The following is a 24,783-nucleotide window of genomic DNA, read 5'->3' as shown; positions in this document are numbered from 1 at the left end:
TTTACTTTCTCATAAACTGAATAATTATGGCCAAATATCCCAGATTATTTTTTTACTTTGGAATACCTGTATTTGCATATAAATAGTGACAGAAGTGGGTGGCTGGCAGCAAAAGGTTTCATGTTTTGGAGTATTTTGAATTTCTGATTCAAAAGGGGGACTGAACTTTGAATTTATTCAAAGCAATATATTATTGTTTGAATGTCTGTGAATACATGCTAGAGTTTTATTTAGATGGGCATGCTTCAAACACTGCAATTCTAATCGATGAACAGATTAAATTTTCTCATTTTGAAATAACAAATCTTCACAACATAGCTGCCCTTTTCTAAGTAGTATTAGAACATCCCAGTTGGATTGAAACACTGGTTCTCAATCTGTGGGTCCCCAGATGTTTTGGCCTTCAACTTCCAGAAATCCTAACAGCTGGTAAACTGGATGGGACTTCTGGGAGTTGTAGGCCAAAACACCTGGAGACTCACAGGCTGAGAACCACTAGATTAAAAGATGAATGACAGCAACATGATATCGCCTATAGACACCAAAATGGTGGCTGCAAAATCATGATGCAGACCAAAATGAAGAGTTAAAGAAATCTGGATCACCTCCCAGACCATATCGAGACGAATTTTAAAAATCCAATTAAACCAGCACAAAAATAGAAACATTTTAAAAGCACAATTAAAACCCTAAATGAAATCTCAAACCAATCCTAGAATTCAATTTTAAAATAGCAAAAACAGCAACTTTAATCACTGAAAGCAATATGAAACAGTACTGTATTCAGGGCCCATCAGAAAGTTAAGGTACCAGCTGAACTTCCCAGGGTAGGTAGCTCCATAGTTAATAATGACATTATTAAAAAGATGAATTTTGTTTATTTAGCCAGAATAAAATTGTTATTTCATTTGGTTTAAATAACTGAAATTTAAATAGATTTACTTTACTGGTATGATATTTAGTCTTCACATGAAGGTATCCTATATTTTGTTTTCCATTCATTTTGTATTTATTGTATTTATTGTTGCTTGCTTTTATTATGTGAAAGCTTAGGAGATAAATATATTTTGCATCTGCTTTACAAACATTCATTCGTTTATTATTGGACTAGGTCTAATTGCTAGTCTGCACCAGGGAATTTGCATGGAATCATTAAGACTTATATATGTATGGTGTTATCATTCAGCAACTAATTTTCTGTGTCTCTGTAGCAACAGTACTTAATTCATTGTTAATACATTTCAGAATTGGCATGGTTGCTGTGAAATATACAAGAATACTGCAGACTGGACAACTTCATTCAGCAAGCTTGGAGATTAATTTTTCCATCTCTAGGACACTCCAAGGGCTCCAGAGATTAACACAAATGGCATAACTAAATAAAAATCTAGATGTCCACTTCTGATTTTGAAAAAGAAATGTGGAGTTATATCAAACAGTTGGGGACAATGCATTTTAAAGCTGAATTACCAGTCCTGAAGATTTCCAGTAATAGTTCTTCATATTTCTGTTATGAGAAAAAGGGGAGTCTTGGTCCACAAAGATAGCCTTGGGGTCTAGTACTTGCAGTGCTAGTACTTCACTTTGCCCCGCTCCGATTTATAGAATTAGCTTTCAGACTTTGCAAGTACAGTAGTCACACTTATCCAACCTTCGCTTATCCAACATTCTGTATTATCCAACACAGTCTGCCTCCCGCCTGGATCCACAATTGTTTCTCTGGGCAGCAATTCTATATTTATTTGTAGTCAACTTTTTAGTAGTCAATGTTTTCAATACATTGCAATGTTTTGGTGCTAAATTCGTAAATACAGTAATTACTACATAACGTTACCGTGTATTGAACTGCATTTTCTGTCGATTTGTTGTAAAACTTCATCTTTTGGTGCTTGATTTGTAAAATCATTACATAATTCGACATTTAATAGGCTTTTCCTTAATCCCTCCTTATTATCCAACATTTTCACTTCTCCAATGTTCTGCCGGCCCGTTAATGTTGGATAAGCGAGACTCTACTGTACTGTCTTGACTCTTTGTAGTTCTGACTTGTTAAAATGTATACTATAAGGAATGTATATTTTTTCCTGTCTCCACATACAGTAACTAGTTAGTTGCAACAGTATCAAAAGCAACAGTTCTTATACTAATTAATTTGTTGACTTATTACAGAGGCAGACAAACAAATGTATATCTATTTAAAGATTTCTTTCTCTCAGAATGGGAATTGAATTGGTTCCAAGAAGCAGATTGCCTGTTATGCTGATGCAACAACGCAGAGCTTCCAGAAAACCCTTCTGTTCCATCTATATCATTATATACTCCTTTCTGACATAATTGTGTTCCAACTCCAAAGTAAGCATAGTGCCCTCTGAATGGAAAAGATACACATCACTAATCTCTCAGCTAGAAAATAAGGGCATTCCTACCCAATAAGGAATATTGGGAATGCAAATGAAGTCAGCACAACTATGTTGGATCAGAGGCGGTGGCAGCAGGATTTCCCCCTTACCTAACTTGCATTCCAAGATCATAAATAGGGTAAACTGCTTCTCATGAAAGCCTCAAGAGTCATCAAGACAAATCCTACTGCTATCCAATCTTAGGTCAGAGGTAAGGGAGATTCGCTTGTCCAGAACTTGCCTCTCCAATTGGGAATGGGAACTATTTGGGGAAGGGAGGACAGATATCTTTGAGGAAGTGCATTCCCATACACCCCACAGTGTAAATGCAGACCCCTTAAAGGCAGGAAGATCTCATAATTTCTTCAGAAGTTGATATGACCTATACATTTCGGGAAAGCTTCTGTAGGAGTTAAGCAACAAGGCCAACTTCCTGTCTTATTCAGAATTAATACACTTGCCACCATTCTGTGAGACCAATCTTTCTAAAACAGGGGTCCCCAAACTTTTTAAACAGGGGGCCAGTTCACTGTCCCTCAGACCGTTGGAGGGCCAGAGTATAGTTTTTTTTAAAAAACTATGAAAAAATTCCCATGCACACTGCAGAAAATCTTATTATTTTGAAGTGAAAAAACAAAACGGGAACAAATAAAGCCTCAATGTTAATAATAATAATAACAACAATAATAATGATAATAAAGAGGGTTGGAAGAGAGCCCTTGGGCCATTTAGTTCAACCTCCTTCTGCCTTTGTGCACCAAAAGCACAAGCAAAGCACCAGTGACAGATGGCCATCCAGCCTCAATGTTGTTAATAATACTAATAATAATACTAATAATAATAAATCACACAGTCCTAGCTGCTTGGGAAGTGTTCAACTTGTAATTTTGTGATACAAAATCCAGCATATATATCTCATTTGCTGTGTTATACTGTGTTCTTCTGTCAATAATAATAATAAGAAGAAGAAAAAGGGTTGGAAAAGACCCCTTGGGCCATTTAGTCCAACCCCCTTCTACCTTTGTGCACCAAAAGCACAAGCAAAGCACCCCTGACAGATGGCCACCCAGTCTCAATGTTGTTAATAATAATAATAATAATAATAATAATAATAATAATAATAATAATAATAATAATAAATCACACAGTCCTAACTGCTTGGGAAGTGTTCAACTTGTGATTTTGTGATACAAAATCCAGCATATATATCTCATTTGCTGTATTATACTGTGTCCTTCTGTCAATAATTAAAATACCATTATAAACAAGCAAAGCTTTGGAAGGCGCGCACCAGACGCAAGCGCCTTCCTCGGTGGAGGAGGAGGAGGAGGGAGCCGCCACCGTGGGGGCCGCATAAATGGCTTCGATGGGCCGCACGTGGCCCCCGGGCCTTAGTTTGGGGACCCCTGTTCTAAAACATAGGAAGGGAAAATGGATGTTACTGTTGCCATTGTGTGTATACTTAATGATGGGAAGAGAGCAAGAAGAGACAGTGTCAAGGGCATAGAAAGAAATGTGGCGGTAGAAATGGGGAGGTCCTGAAGGCCGGCAATGGGTCTCTCATGTAGTCTGAGCTTTAGCAATTGCCTAAAGATGCAAACTCCTGACACAGCTTTTTGTACATTTATTTAATGAATCAGTTAGAGCTGTTCACTTTTCCAAGGATTAACATTTTGTAATAGTGAATGCCTTCAGTTTGATTTATTCATATGTTGAATACATGAGGATCTTTGTTATACTATATTACAATAGTATTCTGCAATGTTGTATAAGAATATATACTAGACATTAAAATTTCTGGAATGTGGGAGCCCATAACTGTAGATTGAATGGCACTGACTTTCATTTAACTTTGGTACAGTGGAATCAGCAGGGAGCCCATATTTTACACACCAATAGAATTTCATTTGTGTTATATTAAATGACATGTGAATTTGGTTTCTACTGCTTGTATATTTTTATCACAGGTATGTTTAATATCAATGGCTGTGGGCTTCCCAAAAGCATCAATTTGGCCACTAATGAATTAGATTCAATAATGCCTTGGCATATCCAGCAGGATTCTTATATTTCTGATTTTATTATCTATTTTTGACATTCTTTGAAGTTATTTTTGAAGTATTTATAGGAAGGATATTTGCCTACATTCTCTGTCTGCACTTTCCTGTTTTTCCCATTATTAAAGCTATTCATATTTTTAACAGGAACTGAGATCAATATAGCTTTTCAACATATTTTGGTATATTTCAGCATTAAAAAATAAATGTCTTTATATTCTTGCTTTCTTACCTGTACAGCACTGTTCAGAAAACAGCTGTTTTGTCCTGGTTCATTTAATAGTCCCTTGGTAGGAGCCAGTGACATGACACTTCCAGGTTGATATACTTTTCCCAGGTTTCCTCCAGGTTTCCTTAGGAACTTTACCCATGCCATTTTTCAGGAAATAGATGTCTTGATAAAATGAGAGTAAGGACTCCAAGCAAACACAGTAATTTCTGACAATCGCCTTTAAAAAGTTATGGCATTGTTCTAAAATAACTTTTAACTCTTTATGTCACACCAAGCTAGTAATAGTTCTGCTTTGTTTTGTTTGAGAATACCTTGGGGTTTTTTTATATAAAAAAGGAGACAATAAACTCAGAGGTGAATAAATTAAAATATACTTGAAAACCATAAAATCTTCTTCATAGAAGTTACTTCTTTACTTTCACCTCTGTGCACATTAGCCTTCGAAAGAGATTCTTTTAATATTATGACAATCGTCTACTACAAAAAATAGGAGTTCTCAGTATTATGTTCAGTATTTTGTGCCAATCCTTCTTCAGTTTAGGAAATCACATTTTCTTCAGAAATAATTCCACTGTGCACAATACATATTTTTCTTCTTCTAAAATCTGTCAAGAAAGAAAGAGGAGAAAGTTTTAAAGTTATTATATGAACCATAGAATCAAAAGAGTGTGTTCTCAATCTTCCGCCCAGCTTAGGTAGTCCCCGCCCCAGTTGTCCTTCTAGGATGCCAAAGAAAATGGAGGTGCTTGCCCCAGTAATTATAGACCAGCTTGGCTAAAAGATACACAGGGAAGGACAGTCCATTTTATTGGGGGGGGGGGGAGTTGAAGGAGGAAAACAATTTCCCCCATTTTTGCTGGTTATGGCTCCTCCCCCCTTCCCATATCATAAACTAGGGTTGTTTCCACAAGGGGAACATGGGTGGGGGAAATAACAGGAAAATTGTTTTCCTCCTTCAACACACCCTTCATCCCCATAAAATGGACTATCTTTCTCTCTCTTGCATTCCCTAGTGGCCTCCACCCAGATATTGAAGCAGTACCCTAACTTTAATAAATTTAAATTCAAAAGCAAAATTTCCCATCCAATTCCTTTGCTGCCTCTAAAAAGCCACTTTGAAAGATCAAGGGCATTTTTTAACAATACAGAATTTTGTATTGGAAGGGGGAGGACAGGAAATTTTATTTCCATGTACATCCTTCATTAAATCTATATTAGAATCCAAGACTTTTTTCTAGTCTCTTAAATTCATGTAGAAAACTTTATTCCATCTAAGTTTCAGAAAAGCTTAAACATCATTTAATTGCATAGCTTCAGTTTTTTGCAGTCAATACACTGTCTGCTGTCACAGCACCAGCTTGAAAGAAAATTAATTGGCACATACAAATCTGCTGAAGGTGCTGGAAATCTACCCAAACTATTTCTCAGATGGAGGGAGACAGTACTCTCCCGTAAAGCTAAAGAGATAAGAATTCACTATAAAAAGTTTATCATATGTACCCTCTTTGTCTAAAGAAAAACAGTTATTCCTGTTCTTGTGCATGTTTAGATCCCTCTACAGTTTGGAGTCGAAGGGGTAGAAGACTGGAATGAGACATTCATTACCAATTAGGGGTGACACTGATAGTTTCACTTTCTTGAAGGCAATTCTAGCTTGCTAGCAAATTGCTAGTGACATACTGGCAGATTTTCACTGAAGTTCATTTAGCTGTTCTTTTACATTAGGTTATGTTCAACTACAGAAGGAACCTTGTTTGACCAATGTAGCAGGTCTTCTGATTGGGGGGCTGCAAAAAAGGGATGGGACATACTCTTCCCACACCTATTTTATGTTGACTGTTTTCAATAAAATGTATACAGGAAATGAATCAATTCAGAAGACAAAGTAGAAGTGTAAAAGTAGAATGACTTTTGAACACAGATTTATAGTATTTAAAGAAAGTATGAACACAGATGTAGAAGGTACCAGCAATAAAAAAGAAACAAAGTTACTTTCAACCTGTGGCATACAGACTTCAGAGGACAGTTTGAACCTATATAATATCAGGAATGTAACTAATTTAAACTGCAGTTCTTGTAGTAATTTGCTCTTTCAGTTTTGCAACAAGTCAATAGTTACTTGTACTGAATTTGACCACATCTGGTAATGCTCATAATAAACCCATGCACATATTTCAAGAGGAAAACTGAAAGATTACTCTGTATGACCAGATCATTAGGTGTAGCTAGCTAGCTAGCTAAAACAGCACCATTGCAAACATGCCATCTATAATATGTATCATGTATTATTCCCTCCTTACACATACAAACATAAGCACATTGAATCACCACACAATTGGTTGCTTCATGACTCACAATCAGATACGGGGCTGGTAACTAACTTTCCTTGTGTATAGTTCATGGAAGATGATGCTTAGAACACAGCTAGAAAAACCAAGCCATAGCATTTTTGCTTCATCATTTCTACACAGTGGATCATGGGTGGTCTAGAAACAGAACCCAGCATGTTGTCAGATAACCAATAATTACAGATTTCTTGCATGGCAAGTACATGCAAGAAAACAACTTGAAGGAATTTAGCATTTATACTCTTTGACCCTAAATTCTCATCAGATGTGATGGTATCTATAAGAGCACTTCCAAATAAGATATCTAAATTAACAAAGGCTAACATATGTGGCCTGTTTTATTAATTAATTTATAAATACCACTACTACCACCAGTCAACTAGTTCTCAAAAAGCATACAAAAATAAGTATTTAGACACCTCCTAAATTCAGAGAATGGAATTGGGAGGGAGGAGGAAAAAGGTATGATGTGATGATTTGATTCATTCTCTTAGATAAAAGGGAGCATACTTATTCAGCAATTTATTATATTAAGGTTTGCATTCTACTCTCCTTGTGGGCTGGCATATTCTTTGCTGATATATCCTTATCTTTCCCCCCTCTTTCTTTTCTGTCTTATTTTGCTGATCATCAGATTCTCTTCTTCTTCCCTGGGCAAAAAAAAAAAAAGATGTTTCCTCAGCAGCCATTCTATGGCCGCTGGGGTCACTAAGGAGAATCTAAAATAAGAATTCAAGAAAACTGCAGTCCATCCTAATGCTTTTTAGAGAGACCATGCAGCTTGTACCATTTAGCTGGAAGTTTACATTAAATATGCTTCCTTTCTAATATTTTAACACAGCATTACCACATATATTTGAACTCACTCTAGATATACTCTAGAATCTTGTGCAATTTTTTCAAAATACACATGTTGAAAAATCCCTGGGACTTCATAAATTCTCCAAGCTACAACTAAGCAATGTATCTTGAGAAATCTCAAGTATTCTATACACAACCTCAAGTTACAAAGTATTAAAAAAAATGCCATCCTTAAAATCAGACTGCTTAAGGGAAATTAATACTCCAATATTATACACACACCCACTTGTGATGATTATCACCTTTGGACAACTGTTAAGGATCAAAAATGTGTAAGACTTATAAGAACTACTACCAACAGTAATTCATTATTGATATTACATTTGACTTTCCAAAACATAAAGTGCATTACCATCTTAACTTCAGGAAAATTCTGTAAGTTAGATATTCTCACCAATTGTCTGCAGATAAGAGCCTGAGTGAAACAGTTGCTTGGTTTGAGAAAAATTCTAAACAGATTTACCAAAGTTGTGGCCATGCTTATAGACAGAAGAATAAATCTATAAACTGTCTGTAATCGTGTTGTAAGCTTTCACATGTGAGTCCTTTCTATCCAATTTATTCAAGAATAAAAACAAAACCTCATGAAAATTTGGATTTATTTTTGCACTCATCGTAATTCACATTATCATTCATGTGTACAAAACATGGGCTATCAATTGCTAAGTAAAAATTAAGATAAATATGAAAATTAAACAATAATTTTAGTCTACACATTAAATACGTATTTTGTCCAGAAAGATCAAATAGTATAGACTTGCTTCAAATTGCAGAGTGAACAGAATTTTCTGCATCCTCACCATGATACATCAACTCAAGCCCAAACAGTCCAATCAACCTTCTGCAAAAAAAAAAAAAAGCCTCAAAAGAAATATCCATTACCAAAATCAGGCAAAGCTGAAAACAGAAAGAGACTCATTCCCAGCCAGCCTCAAATTCAGTGTAGTGACTCTGCAGGAACCAGCAGCCTAGAGGAAGAACCCTGGCTGGCATAGGTAGCCATAGTGCTGAAGCCCTGAGGATTTGTCATGTAGCTGTATAGTGTCCATACCAGGCATGAGCAAGCTTCGGCCCTCCAGGTGTTTTGGACTTCAACTACCACAATTTCCAACAGCCAGTAGGCTGTAATGAATTGTGAGAAGTGAAGTCCATAACACCTGTAGGGTCGCAATTTGCCCATGCCTGGTATACCCTCTAGATTGCTTCAGCACTCAAGCATAACAAGTTGTGTCCCAAGATGCGAGTCCTCCCTTTGACTACTTTCCCTTCCATGGAGATCAGGTGAGCAGGGAGAGGGATAATATGACTCTGAGCATGAAAATATAGAGGTTATTACTCATGGTTTCACATGCATTCATATTTCAAAACGTAACACTGACATATTTCAAAAAGTGATATTAAACAGTGTACAAAAACAAATATGATAAAGTTAAACTAATTTAAGGATTTTTCTAGAGTCTAGTGGCCCAATCATATTTGTGAAAGCTATAATTTGTTCAGTAAAACATCAACCTAGTATATGCAGCAAAGCAAGACCAAGTGTAGTGTAGTTTGGATATTACGAAACCAGTGCTGAACCCCCATTTGGCCAGGGAAACCCACTGTGTGACTGTGAATAATTCATGTTCTCTCAACCTCAGAGGATGGCAAAAGGCAAACATACTCTGTTTCACTCTTGCCAAGGAAAACCTGTAATAAGGTTTAATATGTTGGAAACTTGGGGGAAAAACAACAAAATATGCAGTAGCAATAAAAAAGTACATTTTGTGCCATTTACTAATACAAAAGAAGCAAAAGCAGTACCTAAATCATTAGCATTTTGAATCCTGTATAACTTTCTTTGTATATTTTCTGAAACAGATGTACATACAATTCACAAAATTTCTTGGTGCAAGATTTAAAGAAACTCAAGGATAATTGGTTTACTATGAGAACTAAACAGAACACTAACCACATACCTCTTAATGCTAGTAATTGGGCAACAAACAATAGAGAGGGACTACTGCCTTGATGTTTTCTGCAGAGAAAGGGGCCTCCAGGAAACATCTGACTGCATTTTGGAAAACAGGATGCCTGGCTAGACAGATTCTTGGTCTGATCCATTTTGGTTCTTATGTTCTAAGTTAAAGATGACATGCCTTTTGCAACACCTGCAGATTACACCATGCTCCTGACATCTTCTCTACCGTGTATGCCATCAGCACCATTATTTTTCTATAACAAAGGCATTATGAGATTTTATCACTTGCCTCTCATACGAATTGAAAAAAAAAACAAATCTGATTACTATCTTATGTACCATCTTCATTTTCTGCAATGATGGCCATAACCACACAAATGTATTGCTATAATTAATTTATTTTAGTCTGAAGTACTATTTTGCCACAAATACCAGTGATCATTTAATGTCAACCAAAAGAAATTCTCTTATATCAAGGGATTTCAATTGTGTGGAATAACAAGTTCTTTCATGTATTAATGTTAAATTTGACTAAAGTTTTCAGATTTTGAATTCTATCGTCTCTAAACTATAGTTAAAATTTTTCCAGATCTAATTAATCAGTGATACTCTGAGTACTGTGGCATCTATTACTGTGTACTGTACTTGATAAAATTTTGCTGACATGAGTCTCCCTGCATGAGGAAAATTACTATCAGTACTTCAAGCAATCTTTCAAGTGAGAAGAGCAACTAATATTATTTGATTTTTGTTGTTTAAAACCTCAAAATAATACATTTAAAAAGCAAGATGTAGGGGAACCTCAACTTACGAGCATCCTTACAGACAAACCTTTTGACTTGCTAGCCATCAGCCGGCCTTGGTTTTATTTTTACATACAAAAAACGATCTGACTTATGGGTCCGACGCCTGGAGGAGGAGGCTCCGTGCCCCACCAAAGGCAGAAGAGGAGGCCCTGCCAAAGGCCGCTAGCATTACCCCTCGCAACAGTGGTGCCCTAAGTCTCACGAAAGGTAGCACTCATGTGAGAGTACCTGCTATCTTAAGCAGGGCCTGCTCGCGGCCTTCGGTGGGGCCTCCTCTTCTGCCAGGCGTGCGGCTCGCCCCAGGCCCAGCTCAGGGCCTGCTTGTGGCAGTGGATGGAGTAGAGCCGCCACAGGCCCCCGGGGTCTCCTTCTCTGCCAGGTGCCACAGGGAGGCCTCCAGCTCAGTTTCCAAATTGTAGCATTGCCAGCAAGGCCCCCGACAGAGAAGTGGAGACTAAAATTGTTCATTCTACAGTACCTAATTTGTTGTGTGACTGATGTCTTAAAAGGGGGAAACTGTATTGGTTTTGAGAAGGGGGGCTGGATCAGATTAACAGCATTTCCATGGGTAAATCTGCTTTGACAGATGAGCTATTTAGTTACGAGCATGGTCACACAATGAATTAAACTTGTATTTTAAGGCCACTGTACTAAACAGGAGGAGGTGATCAATGACAATGAGTTTATTTAGATTTCTGCTCTGAAAAGTTCCTATAGCACAATGAGAAGTTTTAGTAAAATGTACCTACATATTGTAGAAATTAATGAGGCTTTTTCTTCCATTAACAGCACATTACTCTAGCATGCTATAATCTTAAAAACAAATCAAAGCCCTACGTAATCACTTATGAATACAAGATGAAGATGCACTGTGCCGAGTTGGAAACAGTCCATATTCCTATTATAAACATAATTCATTGGTTTTCAGCATGTGGACCAAAACTGGCTCTATGGGGAAAGGCCAGCAAACGGTTATTTTAGTATTGTTATATTTTCATTGTTAGAGGTGGATAGAGGCCTTTGTGGGAGCATTTGCTGCCTGAGTTACTACGCACCTTGATCTGGGATGGCTGGGCACAACTGTTTCAAGCAAAAGAATAACTTAGACCAGTTTTGATCTTGATTATTTTTGTGCCACTTAGGAATCTTTAAATGAGTGCTAAAAGATGCTTTTTTGATAAATGTAAGACATGAGCATTCTCCATCTAACTTTGTTAAGTACAGTATTGCAGAAGTATGTATATTTGCAATATAATCTTCAATTAACAATCCTCCAATAACAAATGTAAAAAGTATGTAAGGTTTAAGATTACTATTAGTTTAATAAAGGATAGCATAAAGCTTGTGAATATCTACTCAAGCAGATCCGCAAACCAACTAAAGAACACCCACAATTCACATAACTGTTGGCTTAACAAGTTTTTATTCATTCCGGAAATCTTTTCAAATTGGAAAGTTATACTGAAGCTAGTCTTTGTATAAGTGCTTTCCCATTGTTCCTAATGTACTGATATAGCATCATCAGTTTGACAGATAGTATATTATCTACCATTATTTTCAAAATCAATACAAAGGGTATTTTTAAAAATACACGAACTATATCCTCCTACATGTTATAAACTACACTGCAAGTTAACACATTTTAGCAATCAGATTTTCAAGAATTTGAGTTTAATGGGTAAAATAATTTTGTAAAACAATTGAAACAGCACCAAAGGGAACTATTATTTAAATAATAGTTATTTTTTGATAAGTTAAATTATGAGCAATGGGTTCAAATTACAGAAAAGATGTGTCCACCTGAACATTAGGAAAACCTTCCTGATCATAAGAGCTGTTCAACAGTGGGACATACTGCCTCAAAGTGTTTTGGAGGTTCCTTCTTTAGCGGCTTTTAAACAGAGGGCAAGGGTGCTTTGATTTTGCTTTTCCTGAATGGCAGGGGTTGGACTAGATTGCCTGTGTGGTCTCTTCGAATTCTTTCATTTTTTGATTTAAATGGTTATTATATCAATCAATCTTGATGTTTTTCTTTTGTGTGTGTGTATCAAAAACAAGATTTTGAATATCCTTATACCTGGGTGATGGCCAACAGGGAGCTCTGGCGTGGACTGGTCCATGAGGTCACGAATAGTCGGAAACAACTGAGTGATTGAACAACAACATACATAAGTCCAGAAATTTTAGTCAAAACATCAAAAAAAAATAGCCTGGCTCGATTTATCCACAAGCCAATGTGAGTACTTTGCCTTAACTCATATCTAAATATGGAAACAATTTTCTTCCATGAGTAGAATGGCAAAAGGTAAGTGTTTAGTCTGTCCTGGGGGAATTTAAAGGAAGCACTGATTCCCCTCTAGCCTTTCTGCCATTCTGTCATTGCTGGCCTTTCAGACTGCCTGGGCGGGGAAACGATGGCAGTGGCCAGGGATAATTAGCCACTTGAAGCAGTACTGGTGATTTTCCCTTTCTGTGGAATGATCCTTGACTTATCCATAGGTAATATCAAAATCTATAATTTTGGCTTCAAAACCTGCCCTCAACTTACAGTATAAACATGTTTTGGAATGCAAGATATTCCTTGTATCACATCTGAGAATGCCTTCAGGGCCCAAATAATGTTCAAAAAATGACCTTACATAAGCTGAAATACAGAGCAAAACACTGAATGTATATATGCACACACAAAAACATATGAAGTCTGACTAAACATTCCAGAAAAAAGAAGGGAGGCTTTAAAGGATGTCAATGTAGTTGATTAGTTTGCAAAGCATGTTTTGAAAATTTGAAAAAAGGAAATAACATAATTTCAGTGAGAAAGTATAGATCAAATATAATTGTTTAGAGCACCCTAGGATAAGCAAAACACATGAGTATTCAATGAGAGGCAGCTTCTGAATTCTGTTGATTCCCCCCCTGCAGTTGCAACTGCCTGTGCTGTGATGCATAATATTCTAGAAAAGTGAGTTTCAGCCAGTAGTGAAATGCATCTATACTTTCTATAGAAACCAATGTTTATCATCAGTCTGCTTTCTTACATAACACACTAACATTTGGATGTATTATCATCAGGTCAGAAATCCAGCCCTACAGAAATTCACCCTACTCCTTAAAATTAATAACCTAGATAAAGACCCAGTATTTCCTGCATATGTTTTCTACTTCAACATATGTTTATTAATCAAAGTTTTCAAAAACAGGCAAACTGAACCTTGAAGCCACTTTATTGAGAATAAAGTTTTAAAGCATGAATCAATGAAATAATATTGAAGTAAAACCTGAAGTAGTAAAGTCTAATTTTTGTTCCATAAGAATAAAAGCCAGATAATCAGGATATAAATTTTCAAAGCAAATATCTAACCTATGATGGTACAGTAATTACATACCCATAAAAACAGGACATCGCCTTTACCCCCAAAGTTGAGCTCATCTATCCTACATACAATACATCTAATTTGGTCTCTGCACTAGGGAACGAACACTTCAGTAAAATGCTTACAAAGCATCTCAAATCAATAGTAAGTACAATTTCCATTACAATTAGCCATATATTAGCTTCTAGACACTAATGCAAGTTATTGGTAACTCTTAAATGAATTCAAACCTGCATTTTACTGTACATTATAACAAACACCAATTTGAAATATCTGTACTAATATTTCCTGTCAGCTCACCACAGCCGCTCCTGAATGAACACACGAGACTCTCTGTGGTATCACCAGGAACTTTTACTGTAGGAAACATGAACATCAGAAAAGCCAAGAATGGGAGGCTCCGGCCAACCTTCCTTTATATACCCTCCCCCTCATTTGAACAGTCTCTTCCCGCTCAGTAAAACCCCGCGCAAATTCCCCGCCAAGTCCATCAGCCGTTTCTCCTCCGAGTCCTGGGACGCAGGTGTCTTATCACTGTCAGTGACCCTGAAACTCAGAGCCACATCCAGGCTCTAGTAGCAGGGTTCTGACAATTTCCTATATTCAAAAATGTTTAAAACGAGATAATGAATGTGCATTAAGACACCTAAGTTAGAAATCAACTGTTACGAGTAACTCAAAGACAGCCAGACACATAAAATAAACTATTGTTGACTTAATGTTACAGCTTTACCAATGTGAATATCAACATGTAAATTATCCCATACACTCTGTACAAATTATAAGTATCTTGGCATCTTTAAAAAGATACCTTTTGAAACAAGGACACAAAACTAAAGATGCAACTAAAATAGCATTTTCTCTCCCTTTCATACACACACAACAGAAAACAAATGGAAAGTCACTTGTAATGTTGCTACAGAAATAACAATACACATTTTTGTAAGATTAGTTACTCTCGAAAAAACTAATAAATAACAGTATTTTACCTGCCTTTCCTCACAGGTTGAGAGAGGATACAACACAATTGAAACAGAAAAAAATATAATACTATTAAAAGGCATCCAAAGTGTGGAATTAAAGCAGAATAGCACAACTTTAACTGCCCTGGCTGAACAGGATGGAATCATGGGAGTGGTAGTTTGGTGAGGCACCAGCTGTCTTTGCCAGAGAAGGCTAAAGGTCTTTTAAAAATTACAGCTCCCAAGATTCCTCATGGCAATTAAAGTGGTGTCATACTGCACTAATTCTATAATGTAGCCAAACTAAGTGAGAGGGTCACTGATGCTCCTGCCTTGACAGCACTCCCAATCATGGACCATCCATAAGGCAGCACTAGAGCAACTGGCATTCAAAACAGATTTTTTTTCCCTATCTTCTTCTTTAAATTACTCTTTTTTAAAGCAACCACTTCACTAGGAACTGTACTTTTCCAGGGAAAGGGGTGGGGGTGGGATAAGTAACATACTGTGATGAGAGCCACCAGGCAGGTGGAAAAGCTCCAGATCAAAGACCGGCAAGAGGTGGAGAAAGAAGACAGCCCACATTTGCTAGAACATTTCAACAGCCAATAAACCAGCAAAGGGGAAAAAAGCATGAAGAAGTAAACAAGCCTGGAAGAGGGTTACAAATGCTGCTGAATGGCTCAGCCGGTAACCGTAAGGCTAACAAAGCAACAACAATCGGGAGCCCGTGAAGGAGGCTGAGAAAAGAAAAGCTGTGGCACACACCTCCTTTTAAAAATAAAATAAACATCTTGATTACCCCACCTAAGGAAAGGGATCTCATGAGAACATCAAGTGAGGGTGTCTAGGAAATAACAATATAGATATGGGATGTTGGAGAAAACAAAGCTACATCATACAATTTGTTTTAATAAGGAAAAAAAACTCCTAATAATCCCATTCAAGGAAGGGGATCTCATGAGAACAGCAAGTCCATGGTACCTAATAATAATAATGATGGTGGTGTGGAGAACTGGGAAAAGGAAAGCTGCACCACACACTTTCTTTTAAAAGTAAAAACCATCACAGTTATGTGTTGTCGAAAGCTTTCATGGGTCAGAATCACTGGGTTACTGTGAGTTATCCGGGCTGTATGGCCATGTTCCAGAAGCATTCTCTCCTGACGTTTCGCCCACATCTATGGCAGACATCCTCAGAGGTTGTGAGGTCTGTTGGAAACTAGGCAAGTGAGGTTTACATATCTGTAGAATGTTCAGAGTGGAAGAAAGAACTCTTCTCTGTTTGAGACAGGTGTGAAAGTTGCAATTGGCCACCTTGATTAGTATTGAATAGCCTTTCAGCTTCAAGGTCTGGCTGCTTAGCGCCTGGGGAATCCTTTAAAGGGAGGTGTTACTTGATGAACTAACCTGGACACAACATATTATTTGAGAATATTATTATTTAAAAATATGATTTTAAAAACTCTAAAATCAGGACAGTAAATAATGAACAACATTCAGAAAACAGGGGAATTTCAGACAAGAAACCATTAGGGCAAGCCAAAACCTCCCAACAAAAGATTCCCTCAGACAAGAAGCAGCCAGGATTTGAATCTGCAAGGCCATTAAATGCTAATCAAGGTGGCCATTTACAACATTCACACTTGCCTCCAACATACAAGAGTTCTTTCTCCCAACCTGGACTTTTCACAGATATATAAACCCCACTTGCCTAGTTTCCAACAGATCTCACAACCTCTGAGGATGCCTGCCATAGATGGGGCTTCTGGAACATGGCCATACAGCCTGGAAAATTCATAGCAAGCTAGATATGGAATGTTGGGGAAAACAAAGCTACGCCACACACCTCGTCTAATAAGGGAAAAAACTCCTAATAATCCCATCCAAGAAAGGTGATCTTGTGAGAACAGCAAGTCCATAATACCTAATAATAATAATAATAATAATAATAATAACAACAACAATAATAGGTGTGAGGGACTGGAAAAGCAAAACTGAGCCACACACCTCATTGGAAAAATAAAAATCATCAGAGTTATCCTACCCAATGAAGGGTCTCATGTAAACATGAAGTGCACAGTTCCTAATACAGTACAGTCTCTCATCCAATGTTCTGTATTATCCAACGCAGTCTGCCTCCCACCCGGATCCACAGCTGTTTCTCTAGACAGCAATTCTATCTTTATTTGGTATCAATTTTTTAGTATTCACTGTTTTTGTAGTCAATGTTTTCAATAGGCTGCAATGTTTTGGTGCTAAATTAGTAAATACAGTAATTACTACATAACATTACTGTGTACTGAACTGCTTTTTCTGTCGATTTGCAGCAAAACATGATGTTTGGGTGCTTAATTTGCAAAATCATTTAATAGGCTTTTCCGTAAACCCTCCTTATTATCCAACATTTCCGCTTATCCAACTATTCTGACGGGCCTGTGAGACTCTACTGTAGTAGTAATAACAATAATAGTATTATGCAGTTATGGAGGTCCTCTAACAACTCGCAAGGGTAAGGGCCCGAGGTGACTCTCTTCACACCACACACCCCTCAGCAACAAGGACAAGAGCTCCAAGGAGGGAAATGTGGCATTTCCTCCACCCTAATTAAAGAAGACTGTGTAATATTTGTTTGGGAATATATATACACCAGGTATGGGCAAAGCTGGGCCCTCTCTCCAGGTGTTTTGAACTGCAACTCCCACCATTCCTAACAGCCTCAGGCCCCTTAAGCGGCTGAGGAGGGAAAGGAAGGCGCCTGAGGCTGTTAGGAATGGTGGGAGTTGCAGTCCAAAACACCTGGAGAGCGGGCCCAACTTGGTCCATGCCTGATATACATTACCCATAGGCACCTGCCACCCCAAGGAAAAAACTTTCAGCGCCAGGAAGTTCCTGATTGCTGAAGGGTGTGTTCGCGGCCTCTCTGTCCCTTCTTGGACGGCTTTTGTGAATAGCCACAACTCACAACAACAACAACAATAACAACAACACTCTTGGGTTAGCCACAACCACCACGCCGCTTCTGTTATGTTATTTTCCGCCGGGGCATTCATCTACCCAGACTCTGGCCCGGCTTCCGCCTCCTTTAAAAGGGGACACACTTGCCTCAGTTCCGCCGCTTTCGCCACGCCAAGCGCTTCCCCTCCATCCCGACCGCGACTTCGGCAAAGCAGTCCTGCCTCAAGGAGGAGGAGGAGGAAAAACCCTCTCGCCCCGCCCACCTCCGCGAGACAGCTCCTCCCCCCCCTTTTTTTTTTTACTCGGCGCGCGCACTGACAGTTGAGGGCGAAGGGGATTGGAGGAGGGAGGCGTCGGTTGGTCTCGCGCTCTAGCTAGCTAGAAAGGGGAGGGGGGACGTCTCGCGCTGTCTCTTCCCCGCGCACGCGCAGCAGCTCGGCTAGTGTGTTGACGGGAGGGGGAGAAGGGGAGTGAGTTTCACTCCGCCGTCTCGAGCCGAGCTGGCTGTTACTGATTCGGGTGACTTCAGGCGCCCCGGAGGTGACGGCGACCCGTGATTGGAGGGCGGGATTTGGACTCGGAGGACGTGGGCAGGGATTGGACGTGACGTGACGTCATCGCAGGGGGAGCCAATCTGAACGCGGATTTGTGTTTTTCCTCCCATCTCCCTCTTCGCCCCTCCTTCCTTATCTTAAAGCAAACGCTTCAGCTTGGGCCAAAGTTGGTGTGTACTCTCAGCCAGACAAGGTTTTAATGCGTCGCCAATTGAATGCTGTGAAATTAAAAGAATTGTATTTCGTTCTTGCTTTGTGCTTCCTGCCCTTATGGGTCAATAAAGCTAGATAATGTCCACCCCATTCAGACAATAATACCTCACAACCTCTGAGGATGCCTGCCACAGATGTGGACGAAACGTCAGGAAAGAATGCTTCTGGAACATGGCCATACACCCCGGAAAACTCACAACAACCCAATAATATAGTTGTGTTGTCGCAGGCTTTCATGGCCGGAATCACTGGGTATTTGTGCGGGTTTTTTGTTTTTGTTTTTTACTGTATGGCCATGTTCCAGAAGCGTTTTCTCCTGACGTTTTGCCCAGATCTATGGCAGGCATCCTCAGAGGTTGTGAGGTTTATTGGAAACTAGGCAGGGGAAGCTTATATATCCGTGAAAGGTCCAGGATGGGAAAAAGAACTCTTGTCTGTTGTGAATGTTGTAATTAATCACATTGATTAGCATTAATGGCCTTGCCAGCTTCAGGGCCTGGCATCTTCCTGCCTGAGGGAATCCTTTGTTTGGAGATGTTAGCTGTCTTTGATTGATTCACGTCTGGAATTCTTCTGTTTTCAGAGTGTTATTCATTATTTACTGTCCTGATTTTAGAGATTTTTAATACTAGGAGCCAGATTTTGTTCATTTTCATGTTTTCCTCCTTTCTTTTGAAATTGTCCACATGCTTGCAGATTTCCGTGGCATCTTTGTGTCATCTGGCATGGTAGTTGTTAGAGTGTTCCAGTATTTCTTTGTTCTCAAATAATATACTGTGTCCTGACGTAGTTCTTTTCAGAATTTAAAAAACTGCTAACCCAATTAAGTGACCTCGGGCAAGTTATAGGGTGCATCTACATTGATTGGGTTTGCAGGAGAATAGGACATCTGGAAATTGAAGTTTTCCTTCATTTTCTTTTCCACGGTGAATTGAATGTTTAAGTGGATGCTGTTGAGGTGGTCCAAGAAGTTGGAGGTCCAAAAACTCCAACCATCACCCAAGTAAAAAAAAGATGCACAATTAAAGTCCTGGCAGACTGTGCAAAAAGAATCTGCGAGCCCCACCTCCTCCAAGGCAAACTAAACCACCTAAACTGGGCTCTACAGGCCAATGGATACTCCACCATGGACATCAGAAGAGCTGCAAGGCCAAAACCTCCAAGGCCAAACCATGAGAGTAAAGACAAAGATCCACCCAGAGGAAAGGTGTTCTTACCATACATCAAGGGAACCACTGACCGCATAGGCAAACTGATGAAGAAACACAACCTACAAACTATCTACAGACCCACAAAGAAAATCCAGCAAATGCTACGGTCAGCAAAGGACAAGAGGGATCCTCTCACCTCTGCAGGAGTCTACCATATACCATGCAGCCGTGGACAAGTCTACGTAGAGACCATCAAACGCAGCATTGCCCAAACATGAATCAAGGAACACGAAAGGCAGTGCAGATTAACTGAATCAGAGAAATCAGCCACAACAGAGCACTTGATGTACCAACTTGAACACAGCATATTATTTGAGAACACAAATGCTGGACCACTCGAACAACTACAGTACCTTGTCAGACTGCACAGAGAAGCCGTTGAAATCCACAAGCATGTTGATAATTTGAACAGAGAGGAGGAAAACCATGAAATGAACAAGTTCTGGCTACCAGTACAAAAATAACTCTAAAATCAGGACAGTAAATAATGAATAACACTATAAAAACAGAGGAATTCCAGACATGAAACAATAAGGGCCAGCTAACACCTCCCAACAAAGGATTCCCCCAGGCAGGAAGCATCCAGGCTTTGAAGCTGCAAAATGCTAATCAAGGTGGCCAATTGAAACATTCACACCTGCCTCAAACAGACAAGAGTTCTTTTTCCCACCCTGGACCTTCCACAGATATAATAAACCTCACTTGCCTAGTTTCCAACAGACTTCACAACCTCTGAGCATATCTGTCATAGTTGTGGGTGAAACATTAGGAGAAAATGCTTCTGCAACATAGCCATACAGCCTGGAAAGTTAACAACAATCGAGGAAATAGCTTGCATTTGGGGAGGCTGAGGCAGGAGTTCACAGATGGCTTTCCTGGAAAAAAAAAGGATACAATTATAGTCTGTGGACATCAATATGGTGCTGATCCCTTGCATATTGGGGGCGGGGGCACCTCTCGTCCTTTACGTTGCTTAAAAAGCACTGGCTTAGAGAAGAACTGTTCCACTAGCTGTATGCTCTCAGCAGTTGCTAAATGCCTTATTTTTGGCTTCCTGAATCCATTTTGTGTCATTGCATGCCTGTCATATTAGGCCCAATACTTATATAGTTTATGCAAGTTATAGAAGCCCATTGAGTCCTAGTAAAGGTAAAGGTTTCCCCTTGACATTAAGTCTAGTTGTGTCCGACTATGGGGGGGGGGGTGCTCATCTCCATTTCTAAGCTGAAGAGCTGGCATTGTCCTTAGACACCTCCAAGGTCATGACTGCACAATAATAATAATAATAACAACAACAATAAGAAGTTTAGTTTTCTATCCCGCCACCATCTCCCCACAAGGACTCGGGGTGGCTAACATGAGGCATAGACCCAAAAACAATGAACAAAATACAGCAATTAAAAACATATTACAGTGAATAAAACACAATAAAATTGACATTATTCAAAAAACAATACAATACAGGACCTCTGTTACCTTCCCGTTGGAGCTGTACCTATTGGTCTGCTCACATTTCAATGTTTTTGAACTGCTAGATTGGCAGAAGCTGGGGCTAACAGCGGGAGCTCACCCCGCTCCCAGATTCAAACTACTGACCTTTAGGTTCGCAAGTTCAGCAGTTCAGCGGTTTAATCCATCTCTAATATATAAGACAGATAAGAGATAATCATCATCATCATTTGCATTCTGCCCTATATCCCCAAGGGGACCTAGGGGAGATTCCAGCAAATGCAGATGCAAGGCAAACATTCAATGCCTAGAAACAACAAACATAGGTAAAGGTTTCCCCTTTGGGCTCTGAGGAGTGGTGCTCATATCCATTTCTAAGCCAAAGAGCCTGTGTAGTCCGTAAACACCTCCTGGGTCATGTGGCTGGTATGACTGCATGGAGCTCCCTTTACCTTCCCTTGAGGCGGTACCTATTGATCTATTAACGTTTGCATGTTTTTGAACTTCTAGGTTGACAGAAGCTGGGGCTAACAGCAGGAACTCATCCCGTCCCGCAGATTTGAACCACCAACCTTCCGGTCAGCTAGTTCAGCAGCTCAGTGGTTTAACCTGTTGCGCCACTACTTCAAAATCAGACAAGTTGAAAGGTAAAAGCTGAGGGGGCATTTTATTTAGGGTTCCAGTCTCTTCTGTTCAAGCTCAAATGGAGATTATCCTTAAGAAATCAGTTTAGAAAGATGAGATTTTTCATAGAGAAGAAATATGACATTCCCTTTTTGGCAACAATAAGGATGACATTGTATGGCACATAAATAACCTTTGCATTTCGTCCAACTCTGGTAAGTAGCCTTGTAAGTAAACTCACTGTGCAGCATACAAAGCTTGTTTCTGTAATTTAGCTGGCCTAAGCAGTATAACATCTTCAACAAGAAGTGAACTCTCCAGGGTAACAAATTCTGGTTCTTTCCACTCTTATTCAGGTATTTGGCCTGTCTTGCCAATATCCTAAGAGAAATAACTAGACCATATCAGCAATTCTGTAAGGCTAATGCAAGGGATGATAAGATTATTGAAGGTCTAATACTTTTTATGTTTTGTAGGATCTACATTTTTGTTATATCATGCACTAAGGTTTTTTTTAATTATTCTGCATAGTAGAGGGTATTGAAAATTTTGTGAACATGTGCTCCTTAATTTGTGAGTATTTTACTTTTATCATTGGATTAGAAATTGGTTTACTGGTGGATAATAATGCTTCAGACATGCATATGGTATGCAGCTGTTATTCCAAGGCCATTATCAACCTGGAATAAGAAAGCATTTCTTAGGCAGCATTTAAGAGGAAATTTGTCTCACTGAGGATTTTGAGAAAACTCATAAAAACGAAACAATCTTGGGACAAGTTATAAATGAAGTCAGCACGGGTTGAAATAAACAGTGGGAACAAGACTTATATGTCCACTGCAGTTTTGGCAACCGAGAAGTGCACAGGAAGGGGGGAAAAACCACAAGTGAATGTTCAAACTATTTACAAATGTGTCGGTAACTAAGCTAAACTTAAAGGAAAAGAGAAAACTGCTCTGAAGAAATATACAAAATAAACAGGAAGGCAAAATTAGGACTATTGGCTTAAGGGATGGTGCTGTAAGAAGTTAGTATCCATCAGTAAGGGCCAGAAGAAAAAGAAAATCACTAATAGGCATAAAGAAGAATATCTGAACATATAGGAAGTAGAACATTTGTAACATGAAGTTAACATAAAGTAAAAAAAAATCTGATTTTAGTTTTGGTTAATAAAGAAAGATTAAACCACAGTTTCAATATTATTGATAGCTACTTTAAACAAGCTATGCTCTTGGTGCTGAGGACAGGTGATGAAAGAAAGCATAAAGAGAGCTATGTGAGAAAATGGCTAATTGTTGAACCAATAAATCAGATTGTTACCTATGAAACTGCCAAGAGAGTCACATTGCTTCCTCACAGGCCTTTTAATGTGTGTTGGCCATGATTGCTTACAGTAATTTCACTGGGCAATCAGATATTGCCACCTTTTAGATATCTGCCCATATTTTTCATTTTTTTTAGTGTGTTTTCGTTTTATGTTACCATTGTGCTAGGAAAGTGAAGCTAATTTTAGCAACATAGTTAATGATGTTGACTAGATATACGGTTTAATGCAGTGATTCGAAAGTAGGCGCTACCACCTCCTGGTTGGCGCTGCAGCAATCCAGAGGGGCGGTGATGGTGCCTGTTAGGACACAGGGGGCGGAGCTAGAGGAGTGGGTGTGGCTTCTTCTCAAGTGCCCGAGACAGGGCTGAGAATCTATACCTCTCCTGAGGCGCTTGTTGGGACACAGGGGGCGGGGCCTCCTTCCAAGAGCCCGAGACAGGCCTGAGCTCTGTATACCTCCCGAGGAGCTTGTTAGAACATGTGGGCGGGGTATAGATATTCAGCCCTGTCAGGCACTTGGGAACCCCACCCCCTTCTCTGGCCACACCCCCTGTGTCCTGGCAGGTGCCGCAGGACAGAGATAGAAGCTCAGCCCTGCCTCAGAGCTTGTAACTCTACCCATCCTAGTCCTGGCTGCCCATTTGTGGCCCCTTCCCATCGCTGCATCTTGGACTAGGCGAGAGGCTCAGCCCCGCCTCTTGAGCAGGAGCCACGCCCCCAAACCACGCCCCCCTTTTTCTGGAAAGGGGGCGGTAGGCCAAATAAGTTTGGGAATCACTGGTTTAACGGGTAAAACAATTTTAAAGAAAATGAAATAATAGCATTCACTTTTACATTGTAAAACCCCCACAATGAAAATACAAGATAGCAATGACTGAATCATGGCATCATGTGGATATCCTGTAATACGAAAACAAAGCAATATGTTTGCTTTGCTACAGTTGCAATGAGGATACATAGGGAAACCCTTACTCAAAAGGAAGGCTATGCGGGTCATGTAGAAACTTTAGAATTTTTTTGGTGCATTATTCTAATATAGTGGTTCATTACATCTCTGAAATGCAGTATTAACTTTGTTAAATAGCACTGTGGAGGAGGGAATTTTAGCTTATTTGGGATCACAGTCAGGAAACAGACTATTGGCTCTAGGTAGCCTATTTTTCCAGTGCTGTGCCACAAGACAGGCTAGTTTGCAAGCCAGCCTTTCCATAATACATTTACTGTACTTCTAAATAACAGATGCCAGAGACAGCTAGCAGTGAAGAAAACAGTCTGTTTAAAGCCACAAGTCTTCATTTCTTACTGATAATACTGAATAAATTATCTAGGAGGTGACCTATGAAACAGCTCTGAAAACATGCAAACATTGTGGTCCAAGTATGAAGAAGGAACAGTTATATACTGGAGCAGAGTTGAACAGGAAGTTTAATCAACCCTTAAGGCAGGAAT

At 39.2% G+C, this 24,783-nt stretch overlaps 1 protein-coding gene across 1 annotated transcript in view; it reads right to left on the bottom strand.

The window, feature by feature from the left end:
- Window positions 1–18,173, bottom strand: part of usp53 (ubiquitin specific peptidase 53) — a 41,578-nt gene extending 23,405 nt beyond the window's left edge. The window contains exons 1-2 of the mRNA XM_003221776.4: window positions 18,104–18,173; window positions 4,689–5,293 (exon numbers count right to left, since the gene is read on the bottom strand). Of these exons, the coding sequence (XP_003221824.2) occupies window positions 4,689–4,832 (144 nt within the window). The 5' untranslated portion in view covers window positions 4,833–5,293; window positions 18,104–18,173. The remainder of the gene's footprint in view (window positions 1–4,688; window positions 5,294–18,103) is intronic.
- Window positions 18,174–24,783: the final 6,610 nt, after the last annotated feature.

The sequence above is a fragment of the Anolis carolinensis genome, chromosome 5 (assembly GCF_035594765.1).
Source record: "Anolis carolinensis isolate JA03-04 chromosome 5, rAnoCar3.1.pri, whole genome shotgun sequence".
NCBI lineage: Eukaryota > Metazoa > Chordata > Lepidosauria > Squamata > Dactyloidae > Anolis > Anolis carolinensis.
The sequence above is the reverse complement of the archived record's forward strand: the minus strand, read 5'-3'. Positions and strand labels throughout refer to the sequence as shown.